This window comes from Glandiceps talaboti, chromosome 7 (assembly GCF_964340395.1).
Source record: "Glandiceps talaboti chromosome 7, keGlaTala1.1, whole genome shotgun sequence".
NCBI lineage: Eukaryota > Metazoa > Hemichordata > Enteropneusta > Spengelidae > Glandiceps > Glandiceps talaboti.
The window spans coordinates 25,446,714-25,469,822 of NC_135555.1; the positions used below are offsets into that span (position 1 = coordinate 25,446,714).

Here is a 23,109-nt window from a genome sequence, read left to right on the forward strand (position 1 = left end):
TGAGATACCTCCTAAGCACCGTGACCTCTGAGATACCTCCTAAGCACTGTGACCTCTGAGATACCTCCTAAGCACCGTGACCTCTGAGATACCTCCTAAGCACCGTGACCTCTGAGATACCTCCTAAGCACTGTGACCTCTGAGATACCTCCTAAGCACCGTGACCTCTGAGATACCTCCTAAGCACCGTGACCTCTGAGATACCTCCTAAGCACTGTGACCTCTGAGATACCTCCTAAGCACTGTGACCTCTGAGATACCTCCTAAGCACCGTGACCTCTGAGATACCTCCTAAACATTGAATGAATTTTGACACATTCTCAAGTTTGTCACTCATTGAGGAACAGCGCGATTCAAAATTTGGAGTCGCCAGATTGGCTAAAGTAATGTAAGTCTGAGTCACCAGTCAATAAATCAATTCACCATTTGACCATCTGGTGATCGGCTGCAGCACGAACACTGACTTTCTAATTTGACCTCATAGAGCTCAAGGTCAAGTGACTCAAAAATACTCAAAGTGTTCATGTATACCATTGACATGCACAGACCAATTTCAATCAAATCTGGTATAACTGTCAGTGTTCATGTATACCATTGACATGCACGGACCCATTTCAATCAAATCTGGTATAACTGTCAGTGTTCATGTATACCATTGACATGCACGGACCCATTTCAATCAAATCTGGTATAACTGTCAGTGTTCATGTATACCATTGACATGCACAGACCAATTTCAATCAAATCTGGTATAACTGTCAGTGTTCATGTTTACCATTGACATGCACAGACCAATTTCAATCAAATCTGGTATAACTCAAAGTGTTCATGTATACCATTGACATGCACAGACCAATTTCAATCAAATCTGGTATAACTGTCAGTGTTAATGTATACCATTGACATGCACAGACCAATTTCAATCAAATCTGGTATAACTGTCAGTGTTCATGTATACCATTGACATGCACAGACCAATTTCAATCAAATCTGGTATAACTGTCAGTGTTCATGTATACCATTGACATGCACAGACCAATTTCAATCAAATCTGGTATAACTGTCAGTGTTCATGTATACCATTGACATGCACAGACCAATTTCAATCAAATCTGGTATAACTGTCAGTGTTCATGTTTACCATTGACATGCACAGACCAATTTCAATCAAATCTGGTATAACTCAAAGTGTTCATGTATACCATTGACATGCACGGACCAATTTCAATCAAATCTGGTATAACTGTCAGTGTTCATGTTTACCATTGACATGCACAGACCAATTTCAATCAAATCTGGTATAACTGTCAGTGTTCATGTATACCATTGACATGCACAGACCAATTTCAATCAAATCTGGTATAACTGTCAGTGTTAATGTATACCATTGACATGCACAGACCAATTTCAATCAAATCTGGTATAACTGTCAGTGTTCATGTATACCATTGACATGCACAGACCAATTTCAATCAAATCTGGTATAACTGTCAGTGTTAATGTATACCATTGACATGCACAGACCAATTTCAATCAAATCTGGTATAACTGTCAGATAATGTAGTCCAATTACATACACCGCTTTATTTGATGACCTAAAGACTGAATAATAGCTGTATTTGTCGCAAAAACTCATAATGTGAATAAGTGAGTTAAAAAGTTTGGTGTCTTCGACAAAGACTTGTTTAAATTTTCCTTGACTATCATCAATCAGCATGATGCAGTGGTTGACAACATTGCCACTACATACTTATGATACTCGGAATGATCACCGGAGTCCAGATGGAAGTATACAAGGAAAGCCAGCCTTGGAAGTAGGTTGTATTATATTTAATATTGCAAGTTTGTCTCTGCAGTAAATATGATAAATTATGCAATGAGAATAGAATGAAAGAAAGATAGTAACAAATGATGACTACTTTAGATGCTGATGAAACCAGGATCATAACCATAACAAAGATAAAACTACAAATTATTCACAAAGAACAAGTGCCTGTATGTCTGTGATTCACCAAGAACAAGTGTCTGTATGTCTGTGATTCGCCAAGAACAAGTGCCTGAATGTCTGATTCATCAAGAACAAATGTCTGTATGTCTGTGATTCACCAAGAACAAGTGCCTGAATGTCTGTGATTCACCAAGAACGAGTGTCTGTATGTCTGTGATTCACCAAGAACAAGTGTCTGTATGTCTGTGATTTGCCAAAAACAAGTGCCTGAATGTCTGTGATTCACCAAGAACAAGTGCCTGAATGTCTGTGATTCACCAAGGACAAGTGCCTGTATGTCTGTGATTCACCAAGAACAAGTGCCTGAATGTCTGTGATTCACCAAGAACAAGTGTCTGTATGTCTGTGATTCACCAAGAACAAGTGCCTGAATGTCTGATTCACCAAGAACAAGTGCCTGTATGTCTGTGATTCACCAAGAACAAGTGCCTGAATGTCTGTGATTCACCAAGGACAAGTGCCTGTATGTCTGTGATTCGCCAAGAACAAGTGCCTGAATGTCTGTGATTCACCAAGAACAAGTGCCTGTATGTCTGTGATTCACCAAGAACAAGTGTCTGTATGTCTGTGATTCAAGAAGAACAAGTGCCTGTATGTCTGTGATTCACCAAGAACAAGTGTCTGTATGTCTGTGATTCACCAAGAACAAGTGCCTGTATGTGTGTGTACAGGCGATCAGATAGGAGATATGCAAATTTAGGTTAATCAACCAGTCAAAAACTTAGTTCATAAACTACTGAGGAAAATGGCCTGGGATGTTTGCTATCATAATTGTTTATATGCAAACTAGATGTAAAATATGATGCTAGTCTGAACACTTACACTCCAAAGTTTGACTGATTGACTGACTTGTCAGAACACTTACACTCCACAGTTTGACTGACTGACTGACTTGTCAGAACACTTACACTCCACAGTTTGACTGACTGACTTGTCAGAACACTTACACTCCACAGTTTGACTGACTGACTTGTCAAATTTAAAGTTATTAAAACAAATAATCTCTACTGATGATACTTTCTATGATTTATTCATATAAATAATCTGTACTGATGGTACTTTCTGTGAGTTATTCATATAAATAATCTGTACTGATGGTACTTTCTGTGAGTTATTCATATAAATAATCTCTACTGATGGTACTTTCTGTGAGTTATTCATATAAATAATCTCTACTGATGGTACTTTCTGTGAGTTATTCATATAAATAATCTGTAGTGATGGTACTTTCTGTGAGTTATTCATATATATAATCTCTACTGATGGTACTTTCTGTGAGTTATTCATATAAATAATCTGTAGTGATGGTACTTTCTGTGAGTTATTCATATAAATAATCTCTACTGATGGTACTTTCTGTGAGTTATTCATATAAATAATCTCTACTGATGGTACTTTCTGTGAGTTATTCATATAAATAATCTGTACTGATGGTACTTTCTGTGAGTTATTCATATAAATAATCTGTACTGATGGTACTTTCTGTGAGTTATTCATATAAATAATCTGTACTGACAATCATCGTAATTTCATACCATGAAAAGTTTAATCTTAGTCTGAATTCAGAGTTTTATCTGCTGTCATCATTTTTATATTCCAGGAAATGATACAACTGGAGAAATCCAAGACTGACAGGTGTAGTGAGTCACAGTTGTCAACAACAAGTGAAGACAAGAATGAAAGCAAAGCAGATGGCACAAATAATGAATGTACACAGACTCAAGACAAGTGTGGTTAAACCATAGACCTTTCGTGTAGGATCTATGGTTGAACTATAGACCTTTCGTGTAGGATCTATGGTTGAACCATAGACCTTTCGTGTAGGGTCTGTGGTTGAACTATAGACCTTTCGTGTAGGGTCTGTGGTTGAACTATAGACCTTTCGTGTAGGGTCTGTGGTTGAACTATAGACCTTTCGTGTAGGGTCTGTGGTTGAACTATAGACCTTTCGTGTAGGGTCTGTGGTTGAACTATAGACCTTTCATGTAAGGTCTGTGGTTGAACTATAGACCTTTCGTGTAGGGTCTGTGGTTGAACTATAGACCTTTCATGTAGGGTCTGTGGTTGAACTATAGACTGTTCGTGTAGGGTCTGTGGTTGAACTATAGACCTTTCGTGTAGGGTCTGTGGTTGAACTATAGACCTTTTGTGTAGGGTCTGTGGTTGAACTATAGACTGTTTGTGTAGGGTCTGTGGTTGAACTATAGACCTTTCGTGTAGGGTCTGTGGTTGAACTATAGACTGTTCGTGTAGGGTCTGTGGTTGAACTATAGACCTTTCGTGTAGGGTCTGTGGTTGAACTATAGACCTTTCGTGTAGGGTCTGTGGTTGAACTATAGACCTTTCGTGTAGGGTCTGTGGTTGAACTATAGACCTTTCATGTAGGGTCTGTGGTTGAACTATAGACCTTTCATGTAGGGTCTGTGGTTGAACTATAGACCTTTCATGTAGGGTCTGTGGTTGAACTATAGACCTTTCGTGTAGGGTCTGTGGTTGAACTATAGACCTTTCGTGTAGGGTCTGTGGTTGAACTGAAGCAACAAACAGTAAACAAAGTGAAAGGGTTGTAGATAGTGGAGTTTTAGATAATGAAAATCTTGATTGTGTACAATGGATTGTAGATTAAATGGATAACATTTAGTATGTACATTATACATGATAGTGTTGTCTTAGTGATGAAACTACATTGTAATGATGCTAGGGTCAGCTCAGTGGACTATATCCATGGTCCTCACCAGGAATATTTTGCTCTTCTTTTTTTCATTTTCTTTTAGTTTTAGTGTAAATTATTAGCTTATTGACTTATTTGCTTTTCCTGTTCCTCTTTTTTTTTCTGTTATGTACCCTTTGTACAATTTCTGGTGAAATAAATAGAAAAAAGTCTTTTCCATACACACTTGAAGTTGTATTTGATTGATACATACACTGTATTATGTGTGTAGTCATTTCAATGTCCATTCATAGATTGACTAGATCAACTTAAGCTATGGACATTAATATGAAATGTCACAATATATACAATTATTATAATACTTTTAATAGCTTAGTTTGTGTCTTTCTAAACTTGTCAAAAGTGATCTCACCAAACTAATATCTGATGCGTTTACTTACACACATGGGCTTCACACACAAACAGACATCACTGACAAGCTGCAACCATATTGGTTTAATATCATACTTTTATAAAATACTCTACATGCAAGTACAATACAACAATCCATACAAAAGTGGTTACATTACCATTTCTATAACAACAGGGGTTACTAAGGCATTGCTAACCCAAACTTGGCCCCGCACTAAAAACCAGAGATAAAAAATATTTTAAAAACTCTGGAAAAGCGTAGGCATATATCGTAATTGCATCCATAAAGTACATCCATCCCCTAAATAAAATATAATACTCTCCCCTTAATAAAAAATACATCTATCCCCTAAATAAAATATTTCTCTCCCCTTAATATAACGTACATCCATCCCCTAAATAAAATCTCTCCCCTTAATATAAAGTACATCCATCCCCTAAATAAAATATTTCTCTCCCCTTAATATAAAGTGCATATATCCCCTAAATAAAATATTTCTCTCCCCTTAATATAAAGTACATCCAACCCCTAAATAAAACATACATCCATCCCCTAAATAAAATAATTCTCTCCCCTTAATATAAAGTACATCCACCCCCTAAATAAAATATTTCTCTCCCCTTAATATAAAGTACATCCATCCCCAAAATAAAACATACATCCATCCCCTAAATAAAATAATTCTCTCCCCTTAATATAAAGTACATCCATCCCCTAAATAAAACATCCATCCATCCCCTAAATGAAATAATTCTCTCCCCTTAATATAAAGTACATCCATCCCCTAAATAAAGTATTTCTCTCCCCTAAATAAAAAGTACACCCATCCCCTAAATAAAATATTTCTCTCCCCTAAATAAAAAGTGCATCCATCCCCTAAATAAAATAATTCTCTCCCCTTAATATAAAGTACATCCATCCCCTAAATAAAATAATACTCTCCCCTTAATATAAAGTACATCCATCCCCTAAATAAAATATTTCTCTCCCCTAAATAAAAAGTACATCCATCTACTAAATAAAATATTTCTCTCCCCTTAATATAAAGTACATCCATCCCCAAAATAAAACATACATCCATCCCCTAAATAAAATAATTCTCTCCCCTTAATATAAAGTACATCCATCCCCTAAATAAAACATACATCCATCCCCTAAATGAAATAATTCTCTCCCCTTAATATAAAGTACATCCATCCCCTAAATAAAGTATTTCTCTCCCCTAAATAAAAAGTACACCCATCCCCTAAATAAAATATTTCTCTCCCCTAAATAAAAAGTGCATCCATCCCCTAAATAAAATAATTCTCTCCCCTTAATATAAAGTACATCCATCCCCTAAATAAAATAATACTCTCCCCTTAATATAAAGTACATCCATCCCCTAAATAAAATATTTCTCTCCCCTAAATAAAAAGTACATCCATCTACTAAATAAAATATTTCTCTCCCCTTAATATAAAGTACATCCATCCCCAAAATAAAACATACATCCATCCCCTAAATAAAATAATTCTCTCCCCTTAATATAAAGTACATCCATCCCCTAAATAAAACATACATCCATCCCCTAAATGAAATAATTCTCTCCCCTTAATATAAAGTACATCCATCCCCTAAATAAAATATTTCTCTCCCCTAAATAAAAAGTACACCCATCCCCTAAATAAAATAATTCTCTCCCCTTAATATAAAGTACATCCATCCCCTAAATAAAATATTTCTCTCCCCTAAATAAAAAGTACACCCATCCCCTAAATAAAATATTTCTCTCCCCTAAATAAAAAGTACACCCATCCCCTAAATAAAATAATTCTCTCCCCTTAATATAAAGTACATCCATCCCCTAAATAAAATATTTCTCTCCCCTAAATAAAAAGTACACCCATCCCCTAAATAAAATATTTCTCTCCCCTAAATAAAAAGTGCATCCATCCCCTAAATAAAATAATTCTCTCCCCGTAATATAAAGTACATCCATCCCCTAAATAAAGAGTACATCCATCCCCTAAATAAAATATTTCTCTCCCCTAAATAAAAAGTGCATCCATCCCCTAAATAAAATAATTCTCTCCCCGTAATATAAAGTACATCCATCCCCTAAATAAAATATTTCTCTCCCCTAAATAAAAAGTACACCCATCCCCTAAATAAAAAGTGCATCCATCCCCTAAATAAAATAATTCTCTCCCCGTAATATAAAGTACATCCATGCCCTAAATAAAATATTTCTCTCCCCGTAATATAAAGTGCATCCATCCCCTAAATAAAATAATTCTCTCCCCTTAAATATAAAGTACATCCATCCCCTAAATAAAATAATTCTCTCCCCTTAATATAAAGTACATCCATGCCCTAAATAAAATATTTCTCTCCCCTAAATATAAAGTACATCCATCCCCTAAATAAAATAATTCTCTCCCCTAAATATAAAGTGCATCCATCCCCTAAATAAAATATTTCTCTCCTCTTAATAAAAAGTACATCCATGCCCTAAATAAAATATTTCTCTCCCCTAAATATAAAGTACATCCATCCCCTAAATAAAATAATTCTCTCCCCTAAATATAAAGTACATCCATCCCCTAAATAAAATATTTCTCTCCCCTAAATAAAAAGTACACCCATCCCCTAAATAAAATATTTCTCTCCCCATAATATAAAGTACATCCATCCCCTAAATAAAATATTTCTCTCCCCTAAATATAAAGTACATCCATCCCCTAAATAAAATAATTCTCTCCCCTAAATATAAAGTGCATCCATCCCCTAAATAAAACATACATCCATCCCCTAAATAAAATAATTCTCTCCCCTAAATATAAAGTGCATCCATCCCCTAAATAAAATATTTCTCTCCCCTAAATATAAAGTGCATCCATCCCCTAAAATTTTATTTCTCTCTCCTTAATATAAAGTATATCCATCCCCTAAATACAATATTTCTATCCCCTAAATAAAATATTTCTCTCCCCTTAATATAAAGTACATCTATCCCCTAAATAAAAAGTACAATTCCACCCTCTAAATAAAACTTCCTTAAATATAAAGTACATCCATCCCCTAAATGAAGAGTACATCAATCCCCTACATCTATATGAAAAGCATTTTCATATAGGGGAGAGAGATACTTTTTATTTGGGATGGACATACTTTTCAAATACTTTCTATGAAGAATGGCAGTGGTAATACAAAGGGTATTGTAAAGTTTAAGCAACCAAATATGAACAACCAACCCGTGTGAAAAAACCCACAATTATATGAAGGATAAACAAACATATCACCTGTGTGACTCCCCATAAAGTGTTGTTCAGTAAATCCCACAATTATCATTGTACTACAAATACTAGACAAGTTGCCTGGTTTCTTTGCGCAAAGTTAACGACCACTGAAAGATAGTTAGAGTTACTTTTATTATATATTAGTTGGGATTAATGTTAGTGTTAGTGTTAGTGTTAGTGTTAGTGTTATTGTTAGGGTAAGGTTATAGGTTAAAGGTTATAGTTCAGGTTAAGGTTACATAAAGAAGGTTAAAGGAGTGATCAAAGCTTGCACAAATTAAGCAACAAAGTCTATCATTTGAAGTACAATGAAGATTTGTATCATGTTACTTAAATTTCACAATTTTCTGATGTAAATAGTTCCCCACCCAACTGTATACTAATCAGTTGGTTCTAAAGTTCTTCTAACCATTTAATCAAAAATTTCAATTTTCAAATGAATTTAATCCTCTTTCTCCCAGTGGCTGTAGGATATTTGTTTGTACACAACTAACTACTAGTTGGGAGAAAGAGGATTAAATACCAGATATCTGATCATTTCGCAGTGAACATAAATTTATAATTACACCAAAGTATTACCATTACCTAACTTAACAAACCAACTGGCCTTGTGATAAAAACAAACACACTAGTTGTGTTCTATTATGTTCAACGACAATAACCCAAAATTAAATGCACGAATGTAATGTTAATCAGTGTCCAAAATCTGCTTGTACAAGTTGATGGTAATTAAGTTCATAATATCCTGACAGCCAAGGGCAAAGGTCAGTTTTTACACAGAAAGCTCATCTAAAAGGTATGTTTACAATATACTTAAATTTGTCTGTACAAAATATTAACAGTATGGAGTAAATTGCTAGCTGACCTTGAATATGAAGGTCAAAGTCATAGGTTACTGTCTTTGATAATATCTAGCATGGTACATGCCTATGGCTCCCCTCCAGGCTGGCATGCATGTTTTCATGGTGATGAATCAGATGTCTATGAATAAGTACACCTATGTACAATCTTTGGTACAGTTCTTTATGTGCAGCGCATTCAAAGTGCTCATGAGAGTTTGTTGATTCCTGTAATCGAAAAATCATTGACATAATTCAATATTAATTCACAGTAAAGCTCATGCAAATATTATTCCAAATTACAAATGATAAATACAATGATGTAAATGAATGGACAAACCTTCCATCAATAAAACTTTAAAGATTAACACACTTCTTTGCAAGCTCTTATCATGTCCATAGCCAGTGTCTAAAACCAATAGCTGGCTACTCTATTCAGTACAGGCAGTGAGCTTTGGGTTATTTTCAAGTGGAATATAGACAACAATTCAACTGATGGCAAGATGTCAAACTTACTTCATCCTGTTTTCTTCAGATTTCTTCTTCAATTCCAGTAATACAAATTCCTGACGTACAAGTACGATCTGAAATACCAGGAGAAACATTTTATGAACTGAACAGAACTGAAATACAACTCAAAAACACTTGTTCTCATCTTTTTTATAATATATGATCCCATGTCAGGAACTTCCATCTGTAATTCTGAGTAAATTACCTACCAGATTTTTATGTCAACTACATAATCAACTGAAATGGTACTAAAAATCAGATGTAGAATGATGAACACAGGTATTTGTTTATTTACACGTATGCTGATCCAACAATGGTGAATTCAGATAAATATAGAAAGTATTGCAGGACTCTTAACCGAGATTTTCCCTCAACACAAACCTTAATAAAACATCTTTCAAGAAAACAATTTCCTTGTGACTGACAAGTACATAAAATAAGAAGATTATTACCAAACTGCTCAATAAAATACTTGCTTTTCTCTTCTTTCTCTGATAATAGTTTTTATCGACAGCTTTGATGTCATAAATTGTGGTAATACATTTTCTTGGCAGCATGGGCATGGTCTAAAAACAAGGAAACACATTATTAACAAGTCTTGGTCAAAAAAGTAACTTTCCCTCTATCAGGTCAATATTCTGACTTCAACAATAAATATGACTGCCATCCAACTCGTATTGTAAAAGTCATCAAACATAATTACATGCATATGTGGACTACTGTATACAACATTTGTGCTAGATTTGGTTTAAAGTCGTCCATGGATCTCATCGGTGTAACAACCCCCCCCTATAATTTGGGCAATTTGACTTTAGACATTGTGATAAAGATCAAGGGTCTGGGTTATGGAAACAAACTTTGATGAGCAAAATTGGAAACTTACCCATGTCGGCTTCTTGTTTGATAGCATTCCATCATATTCTTCATGGATGTGACCTGAAAACAAATAAAACATTATTATAGCTGGATGGCCAATGGATGTCCTGAGAGGTGTACATCCACACTTTGAATAATTTTGGCTTTTTCACTTTGAACATCAGCATCACGATCAATAGGTCGGGGTTATTAAAACTAACTTTGAAGAGATTGCAATATTTGACACTTACTTATGTCTTCTTGTTTGATAACTTTCTTCTATAGCATAATCCTCTTCAATTCTGGTCACATTAGTTCTTCATGGGTAAGATCTGTAAACAAAGAAAACATTAATATGAACTGAATTGAACAGAATACCAAGCACATTTAAACTGCATGCCTTCCATAAGGACAAAGTCTTTAGATTTTTGTTCCTACACACAATAATTGTTTGAATGCAACATTAACAGAACATATACAATTAGTTATGTTTGAAGTATGTACCAAATTTAATTGAATTAAGAGAGTGCATTTTCTAAAGTAGAAGTAGTGGTCACCAGTTGCAAACTGTTCTGCTTGTCTGTTCAAACTAAACAAGCGACATATCGGTCAGAATAGCTCCGCTGGGTTTTTTTTTTAATTTAATTTTTTTATTTTGGTGACACTTAGAAGTGGTTCAGTTCTTCAGCTCTTCACTATGCAGTTTTGTTTTAGCGATGTAATAAAGTGGTTAGTGGTTTCATATGATGTCTCACTATAAAACACATTTTACACAGAAGTTGGTAATGTATTGTACTTTTATACCATAGTCACCATTTTATAACAAAAATCTACTGTTATGAAAAATTGCACAAAATCTCTGAATAAAAATGACTGGGAAATGCACACAAGAAAAAAAGGAGAAGAGGATTTTGAGGTTGGCTATAAATAATTCCAGTGTCTTACAGCTTTAACCCTGGAAAATTTTAATGATGAATGAAATAAACTAGGGATCTAATTTCAATTTTCTAACAAATTTACCAAGTCAACAACATTCAACTTGTACTAGTTGTAGTAGATATATATAGGGAAGAAATGTATTAATCACCATCTTAGTTTCCGTACCGGCGGCGACAATCCCAAGTACCCGGAAGAGAGTCATTCTCAGCCATACTTTACAGTGGTAACACTCGTTCATGTTCGATTACCTTTCACAAAGAAAACACAACGAAATGGTTGAAGTGATCTTTTTTTTTATTTCTTTTCATCACAACAACAAAATCTGCGTGATCAAAAGTGTTGTAAACTAAACCAGAAAGAATTATCGCACTGGCTAAACTTCCCGATGAACTGGAGTAAGGTCCAAGTCCTAGCATGGTCCAAGTAAGCCTCGAGAGTACTATTAGTACGTGAGAAAATCGTCTCAAACTAGCGATACAACTTTCAAAATATAACTTGACATGTCTTCATTTGTTAGAGTTATACAATTCAAGACGGGTTTTCACTCGAAAACAACAATTCTGTGAATAATGACACTCTGAACGCACTCTGATCGTCTGATATTTTAATTTACGGAGTTTCTTGTGACCGGCGCCTGTCAGCAGACTCGGCCAATTTTTTTTTCATCATTCCATTGTATTTAAACCTTGTACTTGACATTTCGCAATATTTATAATTCTCAACAAAATACCTCAACATGCCTCATGCTCGTACTCAAAGCAGCCCCGGTATGATCACTGACATGACTAGAGAGAACCTTTTCGGATTTACATGTAAAACAGGGAAAGATACCAAAAACATAATGCAAAGTCTGAAGCCAAATTAAAGTTGTAATTATTTTAATTATTTTTACTTGCCAAAATATTTGCATTTTGGAAATGGCAAGACACGTTCATGTCGTTTAACTTTACGTGTGAACTGTCGGCCAATAAACAAAGTTTGGTCGATTCACAGTCGGCAGTGAGACTGCTCTTGCATAACTTCAACCACATGCCTAGGCATGCCTTCCTTACGCAAGTTGTCTTCATTCTGGTTCACTGTCACTCCAAATTGCACGACAATATAGAATTAATCACAAGTTACATGTTATCTGAAAACATCACACTTTTATAGTGGGTCTGATGTGTGATTTTGATGAGTACCAAGAACGTCCTGTGTTGTTACTTGCTGTGAAAAGTCGCAAACTGAAGGGTAGAATATGCAAATGAGGATGTTGCGGACTGGCTGATTATGAAGAAGAGGTGCAGAATTTGGATTTGAAGTTTACAACCATGTTTCGAACAAACGCTTGTCATTTGGGCGCCCAATGCATAGAATTATGACTATAGCACATATTACATTGCTTGTTTGACATCAATAGTGTCTTTTGAAAAGTGGCAGTTTACTTAAAGTCTCGTCGACTGATTTCCAATATGGCGTCGGTCATAATGCTCATTGACATATTCATTTTTTTTCTTCAAATTACAAAAAAAAATCATAAAAAATAAAAATGAAGACGTGCTGACTTGAAATTAACAAATCTAAGTAAGCTACCCTCTGTGCATCAACACACCAGATATCAAAGCAATCTGATAAGTAGTTTTCAAAAAGATGATGAAAATGTCATTTTTTGAAAAAAAAAATCATAAAAAATTGAAAATGGCACAGATCAACTTGGCATGAACAAATCTGAATAGCCTCCCCCAAGGGAACATGCACACCAAATATCGAAGAATTCTGACTTCACTTTTGGAGAAGATGATGAAAATATAAAAGTTTGACGGACACCAATGATTCCACCTATACTCTATAACTTAATACAACCTATACCTAAAGCTACGCTTTCAGCTTTAGCTGACAGTGGAGCTAAAAAAGCTAGCAAGACTTCATGGGAGGTAGAGACCCCCTCGAATACTTGACTTCTATGTGACTGAACACATGATTTAAAAGAATTTACTGGCAAGAAATAGATACTTATGCAGGAAATGGCTGCATTTCTATAACCGACCTCTTTGGTCAACTTTGTGTATGTCCCAGTTGACATGTCACCTTTGTGCCAGGTTTGAAAGAAATTGGATACGGCATGTCTGAGAAATGATGTATTACGCACAGACAGATGCATGCAGGCATGGACAAAAACGGTGGGCGGATCCCATTCTAATAGTCCCCCTTTTAGAGACTAATGATTCATTTTAGGAGTGATTAGAATATCAAGATTGCAAAATAAGAAACTTACTTGTCCTCTTCTTTTAATAACATTCTTCACTAGCTTTCTTCATAATTCCTGGGTGTGATCTAAAAAATAAGGCAAAGACATTATCAAATAAACTGAAAAGAAATAATATATATATACATACCTCTCACATATACACACTTGCTCTAATAATTTTATATCAATCCCATGTCAGAAACAATAAATCTGTAAATCTAAGGAAATAGGCCTATATATATATAGATAGAAGTAGGGGTACAGAGTTTTAGCAGGGCATGGCATCCTGCTATCCACACCAGGCATCCTCCTATTGACGCCAAGCGCCATGTTTTGATGTTTATTTATAAACCATTTGACCAAACCCTCTAAGCACACAAATGCCCTAAAACAAATCGTTCGTTCACACCTTTTCCGAAGTAAAGTGACACATGGGTATTATCTGAAAATGAAGAAAAAAACATTGTCAAATAAATTGTACAGAAATATATAGGTATTTACTTTTGATATTCTTTTCCTTTAGACTTTCTTCAGTAGTGTTTTCTTCAATGTTGAGTCAATTGTGTGTTACCTGAGTAGAGAAGAGATTTACATGGATTATTTATATCTATGGTGATCCAACAATGGTGTTTTCAGATCTATAAAGAAAACATTTTGGCTCTCTTAACCATCACTTTCCCTCTACACAATCTTTGATAAAACCATCCAGTGAGAAAAAATTTCTTCACGACTTAGAAAATCATACATTTTGATGAGACTGTAAGACTTAAAACTTACTATCTTCTTTATCTTCTGATAACTTTTTTCTTGAGCTTCCTTCATTAATTCTGGTGATACAAGTTCCTGGGGGTATGAGCATGATCTGGAATACAAGCACACACTGCTTGTTTGATGAACTGAACAAGTCTTCATAGAAGACCCCCCCCTCCGAAATACTTTACTTCTATGTGACAGAATGGAGACATGATTTAAAAGAACTTGGCTACAAATATGGCTGCCATTCAATAGAAATTACATTAGCACCAAAAACAATGTCTAATTCTTTTCTTCACATTACTTGTAAACATGATTTAAAATAAATTGGCAATGTGTAAACACTACAATGTGTGTGATAGGTAGGAATTCGCTGGATTTTGATAATTGGCTCTGAAGGTCAAGGTCTCCAAACATAGCTTGAATCTGATAATATGGGGATAGACACTTGAATGAAGTGTCATGGGTATTGCAGTTTTTGAGTTATGCAGTGTTTATTTTTAACTACAAATATTGTCGCCTGAGAAATGATGTACTACACACAGACAGACGCATGCAGGCATGGACAAAAAAGGTGGGTGCAGCCAATTGGAATAGTCCCCTTTGAGAGACTAATGATTGATTGCATCAGAACATCAAGATAGAAAAATAATAAACTTACTTGTCCTCTTCTTTTAATAACATTCTTCGCTAGCTTTCTTCATCATTCCTGGGTGTGATTGAAAAATAGGGTAAACACATTATCAAATAAACTGAATAGAAATAATATATAGATACATACCTCTCATATTTTTTTCTTTCAATAAAGTTTCTTCAGCAGCATCCTTCTTCATCAATGATGACTCAATTTGTGTTACCTGAGAAGAGAAGAGAAATACTGCATTCCATGGTTTATTTAAATGTATGGTGATCTAACAATGGGTTATTCAGATATATATATTAGTTTTGACTATTCCAAAACTATTACGCTCTGCCACTGCGGTATAGAGCACTGTCTTAGTAGATTGATACTCACCGAGTTATATATATATATATATATATATATATATATATATATATATATATATATATATATATATATATATATATAATCAAAGTAGGTTGGTTGGAACTTGAGGTGCTTGGTTGTAACTCCGAGTTTCACGCTCAATGCGTTCAATCACGCTCAATGCGTTCATCAGACAACTGATGAACGCATTGAACCTATAAGTGTATATATATATATATATATATATACACACACACACACAAATGGTATTGGGTCTCTCAACCATCATTTTACCTCTACATAAGCCTGTACATGTACTGAGAAAACATTCAAAGATTTGAAACTTACTTATATGCTTCATCTTCTAATAACTTCATCAGCTTTTCCAGTGATCTGAAAAAACGAGGAAAACAAATTATTAAAAAATGAACAAAATTATATAGGTGACTTGCCTTTGATATTCTTTTTCTTGAAATCTTTCAGTGGTAGAGTCCTTCTTCATTGTTATCTGTGTAGAGAAAAAGAGAAAAAGAGATTTATATGGGTATAAGAAGTAAAGCCATTGCTTTACTCAAACAAGACTTACCTTCTTTTATAAGACTGCAGATAACCAGATTCGCTGCGCTGCATCTGTTCATCGAAAATAGCTTGCATAGTGGCTTGCAGTTTATAACTGACCACTATAGCAAGACATATTTACATGTAGAACAGATAGAAAAATCATTCAAGATTTCTGTGAACCTATAAGGTTTTAGTAGTTTGCAACCAAGTAACACCACGTGTTTGATCAGTTTACAAACTATACGCAATTGTGCACGAGTGGTAATCTGCAGGTTACATACGCTGATGACAGCCAATGACCATCTGATTATCACGATTTGGTGGATGTCCGATCTTCAGTCCAGTATTCCTCTTCTAGCCAGTGTATGATAACTGACTTGGTGAACTTCAATTCCGAGAGATGTCTTCTGCAGTTATGACAGTAGTCTGGTACATGTGATGTACTTTTAATAGTTATCACAGATTACTACCATTATCAGAGTAGTGGTATCCTTTGTTGTCATCTAGGGGATATCCTCATAACATACTTCTAGGGGTAACATGAGTTACACTTCCATGTTACAACTCTTCATTTTAACTTTAGTTCAAACAGGTTGTAACCCAGTGGGCTGGTTCTTCTTGTCCTTTCAATCACCTTGATATTTTTCTTTTCACACGTTTTATAATGTGTCTATTTATCACTACTTCACTTTCTTTTATACAGGTTGCTGTGAATCTTCTATATGTATTTGTTTTGCTCACACATCATTTATTGTGTCGTTTATGCCACTCCTCCTTTGTCCAGTGTTCTTGTCCTGTGTCGCCTAATAGCCTGTTTGTAAGGTTGACACTATGTCCGTTGCATATCAGTGTCCTGTTTATTTACACGTTGTTTTACATCACCCCATTTTGTTTTTCGCAATGTAACCTGTTTCATTTTGTGTCCACGCTAGTGTACCAGTAGACTGTTTGTAATGTCATTTTATATAGCATTGACTGTTTTCAACATGTCCTCTCACTTGCCACCTTTCTTGTTTCGCACTGTGGCCCGTTTTATTTTGTGTCCACACTAATATGCCAGTTTCGCACTGTGAACTGTTTTTTAATGTCCTTTTATATCGCCATTGTCTCTGTTTCCAGTGTGTCCTCTCACTTGCCACTTTTCTTGTTTCGCACTGTGGCCCGTTTCATTTTATGTCCACACTAATGTGCCAGTTTCGCACTGTAGACTTGTTTTTTAAAGTCCTTTTATATTGCCATTGTCTCTGTTTTCAACGTGTCCTCTCACTTGCCACTTTTCTTGTTTCACACGGTGGCCTGTTTCATTTTGTATCCAAACTAGTGTGCCAGTTTCACACTGTGGACTGTTTTTAATGTCTTTTTATATAACCACTGTCTGTTTTCAATGTGTCCTCTCACTTGCCACTTTTCTTGTTTCGCAGTATTGCCCATTTCATTTTGTGTCCACACTAATGTACCAGTTTCGCACTGTGAACTGTTTTTTAATGTCCTTTTATATCGCAATTGTCTCTGTTTTCAACGTGTCCTCTCACTTGCCACTTTTCTTGTTTTCGCACTGTGGCCCGTTTCATTTTGTGTCCACACTAATGTGCCAGTTTCGCACTGTAGACTGTTTTTTAATGTCCTTTTATATTGCCATTGTCTCTGTTTTCAACGTGTCCTCTCACTTGCCACTTTTCTTGTTTCACACGGTGGCCTGTTTCATTTTGTGTCCAAACTAGTGTGCCAGTTTCGCACTGTGGACTGTTTTTAATGTCTTTTTATATAACCACTGTCTGTTTTCAATGTGTCCTCTCACTTGCCACTTTTCTTGTTTCGCAGTATTGCCCATTTCATTTTGTGTCCACACTAATGTGCCAGTTTCGCACTGTGAACTGTTTTTTAATGTCCTTTTATATCGCAATTGTCTCTGTTTTCAACGTGTCCTCTCACTTGACACTTTTCTTGTTTCACACTGTGGCCCGTTTCATTTTATGTCCACACTAATGTGCCAGTTTCGCACTGTGACTGTTTTTAATGTCTTTTTATATAACCACTGTCTGTTTTCAATGTGTCCTCTCACTTGCCACTTTTCTTGTTTCGCAGTATGGCCCGTTTCATTTTGTGTCCACACTAATGTGCCAGTTTCGCACTGTGAACTGTTTTTTAATGTCCTTTTATATTGCCATTGTCTCTGCTTTCAACGTGTCCTCTCACTTGCCACTTTTCTTGTTTCACACGGTGGCCCGTTTCATTTTATGTCCACACTAATGTGCCAGTTTCGCACTGTAGACTTGTTTTTTAATGTCCTTTTATATCGCCATTGTCTCCGTTTTCAACATGTCCTCTCACTTGCCACTTTTCTTGTTTCGCACTGTGGCCGGTTTCATTTTATGTCCACACTAGTGTACCAGTTTCGCACTGTGGACTGTTTTTTAATGTCTTTTTATATAACCACTGTCTGTTTTCAACGTGTCCTCTCACTTGCCACTTTTCTTGTTTCACACGGTGGCCCGTTTCATTTTATGTCCACACTAATGTGCCAGTTTCGCACTGTAGACTTGTTTTTTAATGTCCTTTTATATCGCCATTGTCTCCGTTTTCAACATGTCCTCTCACTTGCCATTTTTCTTGTTTCGTACTGTGGCCGGTTTCATTTTATGTCCACACTAGTGTACCAGTTTCGCACTGTGGACTGTTTTTTAATGTCTTTTTATATAACCATTGTCTGTTTTCAATGTGTCCTCTCACTTGTCACTTTTCTTGTTTCGCAGTATTGCCCATTTCATTTTGTGTCCACACTAATGTGCCAGTTTCGCACTGTGAACTGTTTTTTAATGTCCTTTTACATTGCAATTGTCTCTGTTTTCAATGTGTACTCTCTCACTTGCCACTTTTCTTGTTTCGCACTGTGGCCTGTTTCATTTTATGTCCACACTAATGTACCAGTTTCGCACTGTAGACTTGTTTTTTAATGTCCTTTTATATTGCCATTATCTCTGTTTTCAACGTGTCCTCTCACTTGCCACTTTTCTTGTTTCGCACTGTGGCCCGTTTCATTTTATGTCCACACTAGTGTACCAGTTTCGTACTGTGGACTGTTTTTTAATGTCTTTTTATATAACCACTGTCTGTTTTCAATGTGTCCTCTCACTTGCCCCTTTTCTTGTTTCGCACTGTGGCCTGTTTCATTTTGTGTCCACACTAATGTGCCAGTTTCGCACTGTGAACTGTTTTTTAATGTCTTTTTATATAACCATTGTCTGTTTTCAACATGTCCTCTCACTTGCCACTTTTCTTGTTTCGCACTGTGGCCTGTTTCATTTTATGTCCACACTAGTGTACCAGTTTCGCACTGTGAACTGTTTTTTAATGTCTTTTTATATAACCACTGTCTGTTTTCAACGTGTCCTCTCACTTGCCACTTTTCTTGTTTCGCACTGTGGCCTGTTTCATTTTATGTCCACACTAGTGTACAAGTTTCGCACTGTACACTTGTTTTTTAATGTCCTTTTATATTGCCATTATCTCTGTTTTCAACGTGTCCTCTCACTTGCCACTTTTCTTGTTTCACACGGTGGCCCGTTTCATTTTATGTCCACACTAATGTGCCAGTTTCGCACTGTGAACTGTTTTTAATGTCTTTTTATATAATCACTGTCTGTTTTCAACGTGTCCTCTCACTTGCCACTTTTCTTGTTTTGTACTGTGGCCTGTTTCATTTTTATGTCCACACTAATGTGCCAGTTTCGCACTGTGGACTGTTTTTTTAATGTCCTTTTATATAACCACTGTCTGTTTTCAACATGTCCCCTCACTTGCCACTTTTATTATTTCGCACTATGGCCCATTTCATTTTGTGTCCACACTAATGTGCCAGTTTCGCACTGTGAACTGTTTTTTAATGTCCTTTTATATCGCCATTGTCTCCGTTTTCAACATGTCCTCTCACTTGCCACTTTTCTTGTTTCGTACTGTGGCCGGTTTCATTTTATGTCCACACTAGTGTACCAGTTTCGCACTGTGACTGTTTTTTAATGTCTTTTTAGATAACCACTGTCTGTTTTCAACATGTCTTCTCACTTGCCACTTTTCTTGTTTCGCACTGTGGCCCGTTTCATTTTATGTCCACACTAATGTGCCAGTTTCGCACTAATGTGCCAGTTTCGCACTGTAGACTTTTAATGTCCTTTTATATCACCTAGGTGTCTGTTTAACACCTTGGGCTGTTTTTAACATTGACACTACATCCATTTCACATCAGTGTCTAGTTTATTTATGTGTCCTCTTACCTGCCACTTTTCTTGTTTTGGACTGGTGGCGTGCTTTTTACATATCATTTTATTTCACCACTTTGCTTATTTCATTTTTCATATCAATTTACCCTTGCCACTGTGTACATTTCACAACAGTAGCCTATTTTTTCATCTCGTTTTCCCTTGTCACTGTGACCATTTTTGCACTGGTGGCCTTTTGTTTTTTCATCTCATTTTACATTTCCACTGTGACCATTTCGCACAGGTGGCCTATTGTTTTTCCATCCTTACATGTATATCACAATTGTGTTCTTTTTTACATCTGAGAATTCCGGAAGCACACATTCCATCCACTTAGTTGAGGTTTCCAAATCTCCTGGTTCATTCCAGCCATCACATTAGGTTTTTTAAATCTCTGGTTGGCATCACCAGTAGTTACCATATGTCATCCATCTCAGGAGGATGAAGTTCAAAATCTCCATAGGTATTCACAGAGAAGATCTTTCACATTAGGATGTTTATGATTCCAAATTTGTAGTAGGCACTAAAGCTACCATCTCTCTGTCCACCCCATTGCAATGATGGACTTCCTTACCAAAAGTAGGCAATAGGTGGATGTTTTTTATGTTCTTGTTGTGTTTTGGGCTGCAAGTTCATTAACCTGATCCTGTAACACTTGAATACTTGACAGTGCTTGACTGACCAAATGTTTGATTTGCTCTTCTCCCTGTGTTTAGTTTGTAAATTCCAAATCTTTGTTCTCCATCTTTGGGATGAAATTGAAATTTATATGTATTGGTGCATCTGACCGTCAATATGTAGGATGAATGTCATTTTTTTACCTTCTCTGACTACCATCAGGCAGAACTTGGTTGTCGCTGATTATGTGTGGTGGAGTATACATATATATGGAATTTGTGTTGTCTTCCATATACACGCTCTTCATATATGTAGTCCATCCTGCCTGGGAAATAGCAGCTTACATCAGATTATATAGTCATCAGCTCCTCTCCCCATTGAGGGTGTCCTCAAGGAAGACTCTATTAGCCATAGAGTGATGGCTTTTCAGTCACACATTAAAACCTGTTCATACAACATATTTGTATGCATAATCTGAAAGAAAGAAACAAAAATAAATGTCAGAGTTCTGACAAGGTTTAAAGCTAGTGGAGTCAATATCCCATAGGCTGCAACAAAATGGGAATATTTTACCTCAGGATGGCGACAATCATCAGTTAATAATAAAACCTTAAACTAACTATTTTTGATAGATAATCAACTACCCAGTTATGTCACAATCAAAATTAATACTATAATATATAAGCCTAGTATACTATTTTTGCAAAAATCAGGGGAGGAATTCAAATTTCAACATCGCCAAAGCAAAGCTGTCTCCCCTAACATCATTTACAATGTAAACAAGTCATTGAGAATAACATAGTCCCCACTATGATTAGTTTTAAGGAACTGGCAGTTTATGTTGTCATTTTCTTGATATTACTACTCTGATAACGCAACAACACTTGTGAACATAAATCAAACAGAATTAGATATGTTGTGTCTGCTCGTTGGACATGGAACATGCCTACTCATGTTGTGTCGACTTGTTGGACATGGGACATGCCTACTCTTCAAGATGATGTGATGGAATAAACCATTCAACAATAAAGGATGAGTCGGGTACGGGGGGGGGGGGGGGGGGGACCTGTTGAAGCATGTCTGAGTTATGGCTTTGGACATGAAAACTGCTAGGCAGGTGGCCATATTGGATTGTATCACGACAGCAATGAATATGCACATATATCATGTCATAGAACACTGTGCTAATACCAACTTTGAATGAGATCTGTTCAAGCATGTCTGAGTTATGGCTTTGGACATGGAAAATTCGCAAACAAAATGGCTGCTAGGCAGGGGGCCATATTGGATCGTATTACAATGAAAATAGATATGCACATGTAGGTCACAGAACACTGTCCTAATACCAACTTTGAATGACATCTGTTCAAGCATGTCTGAGTTAAGGCTTTGGACATGGAAAATTTGCAAACAAAATGGCTGCTAGGCAGGCGACCATATTTGATTGTATTACGATGAAAATGGATATGCACATACAGTCGAGCCTCGTTAGAATGAAATCGCTTATAACGAAAACCTGGTCAGAACGAACACAATTCAAAGGTACCGATCCCTTGCTATTGTTACCTATGTAAATAATGACGTTCAGAACGAACGTACGTTTTACAAAAACCCGTTTATAACGAACACATTTTCCTCTAGCAAACAATGGTTTTCTACACCTACAGCGACGATTTAAACTTTGCCGACAGCAGAAAGACAGACCGCCACACATTAGAAGTGTAAATTGAAGGCTGGCCTTTGTTTTTTGAAAGTATAAAACACTACGTTGTCAAGATCCCAACAACATCAGAAGCCATGCAATGTTTACTGTACTTATGATGTTACATGCAGTCCCGTAAAAATGTTGACCCATCTGTATTTACAGAGCTATCCAAGATGGAAGACCTATTGTTTAGCGCAATGTGTGCCAGTCGCCGTCAAACCAAGATTACAGACTTTTTGAAGTAAGCGATATTCAGGACTTTATGAATGCTGACCATTTCATACAATGCACAGTGTGTACTTGAAACTTTCATTGACATCGTTTCCTCTCCGTCTCATTCCTCTATGTGAAAATCTTCATTTCAATTTACATTATGTGTAACTAACTGTACCGTTACCAACTTTAATATTTATTAATAAATTGTACATTATGTTGATGATGAATACTGTATTTTTCTCCAACTGAATGCGTTTATATGTGATTCCT

The 23,109-nt window shown here is 36.0% G+C and overlaps 1 protein-coding gene and 1 long non-coding RNA gene across 2 annotated transcripts in view; one reads left to right on the forward strand and one right to left on the reverse strand.

Annotated features, from left to right (window-relative positions):
* Window positions 1–3,781, forward strand: part of LOC144437306 (pseudouridylate synthase 1 homolog) — a 37,723-nt gene extending 33,942 nt beyond the window's left edge. Inside the window, exons 11-12 of the mRNA XM_078126230.1 lie at window positions 1,715–1,814; window positions 3,609–3,781. Coding sequence (XP_077982356.1) covers window positions 1,715–1,814; window positions 3,609–3,746 — 238 coding nt within the window. The 3' untranslated portion in view covers window positions 3,747–3,781. The remainder of the gene's footprint in view (window positions 1–1,714; window positions 1,815–3,608) is intronic.
* A 10,462-nt stretch (window positions 3,782–14,243) lies between these two features.
* On the reverse strand, window positions 14,244–15,344 carry LOC144437222 (uncharacterized). Its single transcript, XR_013481007.1, has 3 exons — window positions 15,277–15,344; window positions 14,520–14,604; window positions 14,244–14,313 (listed from the first exon to the last, which is right to left on the reverse strand). It is a non-coding gene; the product is annotated as an uncharacterized LOC144437222 (long non-coding RNA).
* Window positions 15,345–23,109: the final 7,765 nt, after the last annotated feature.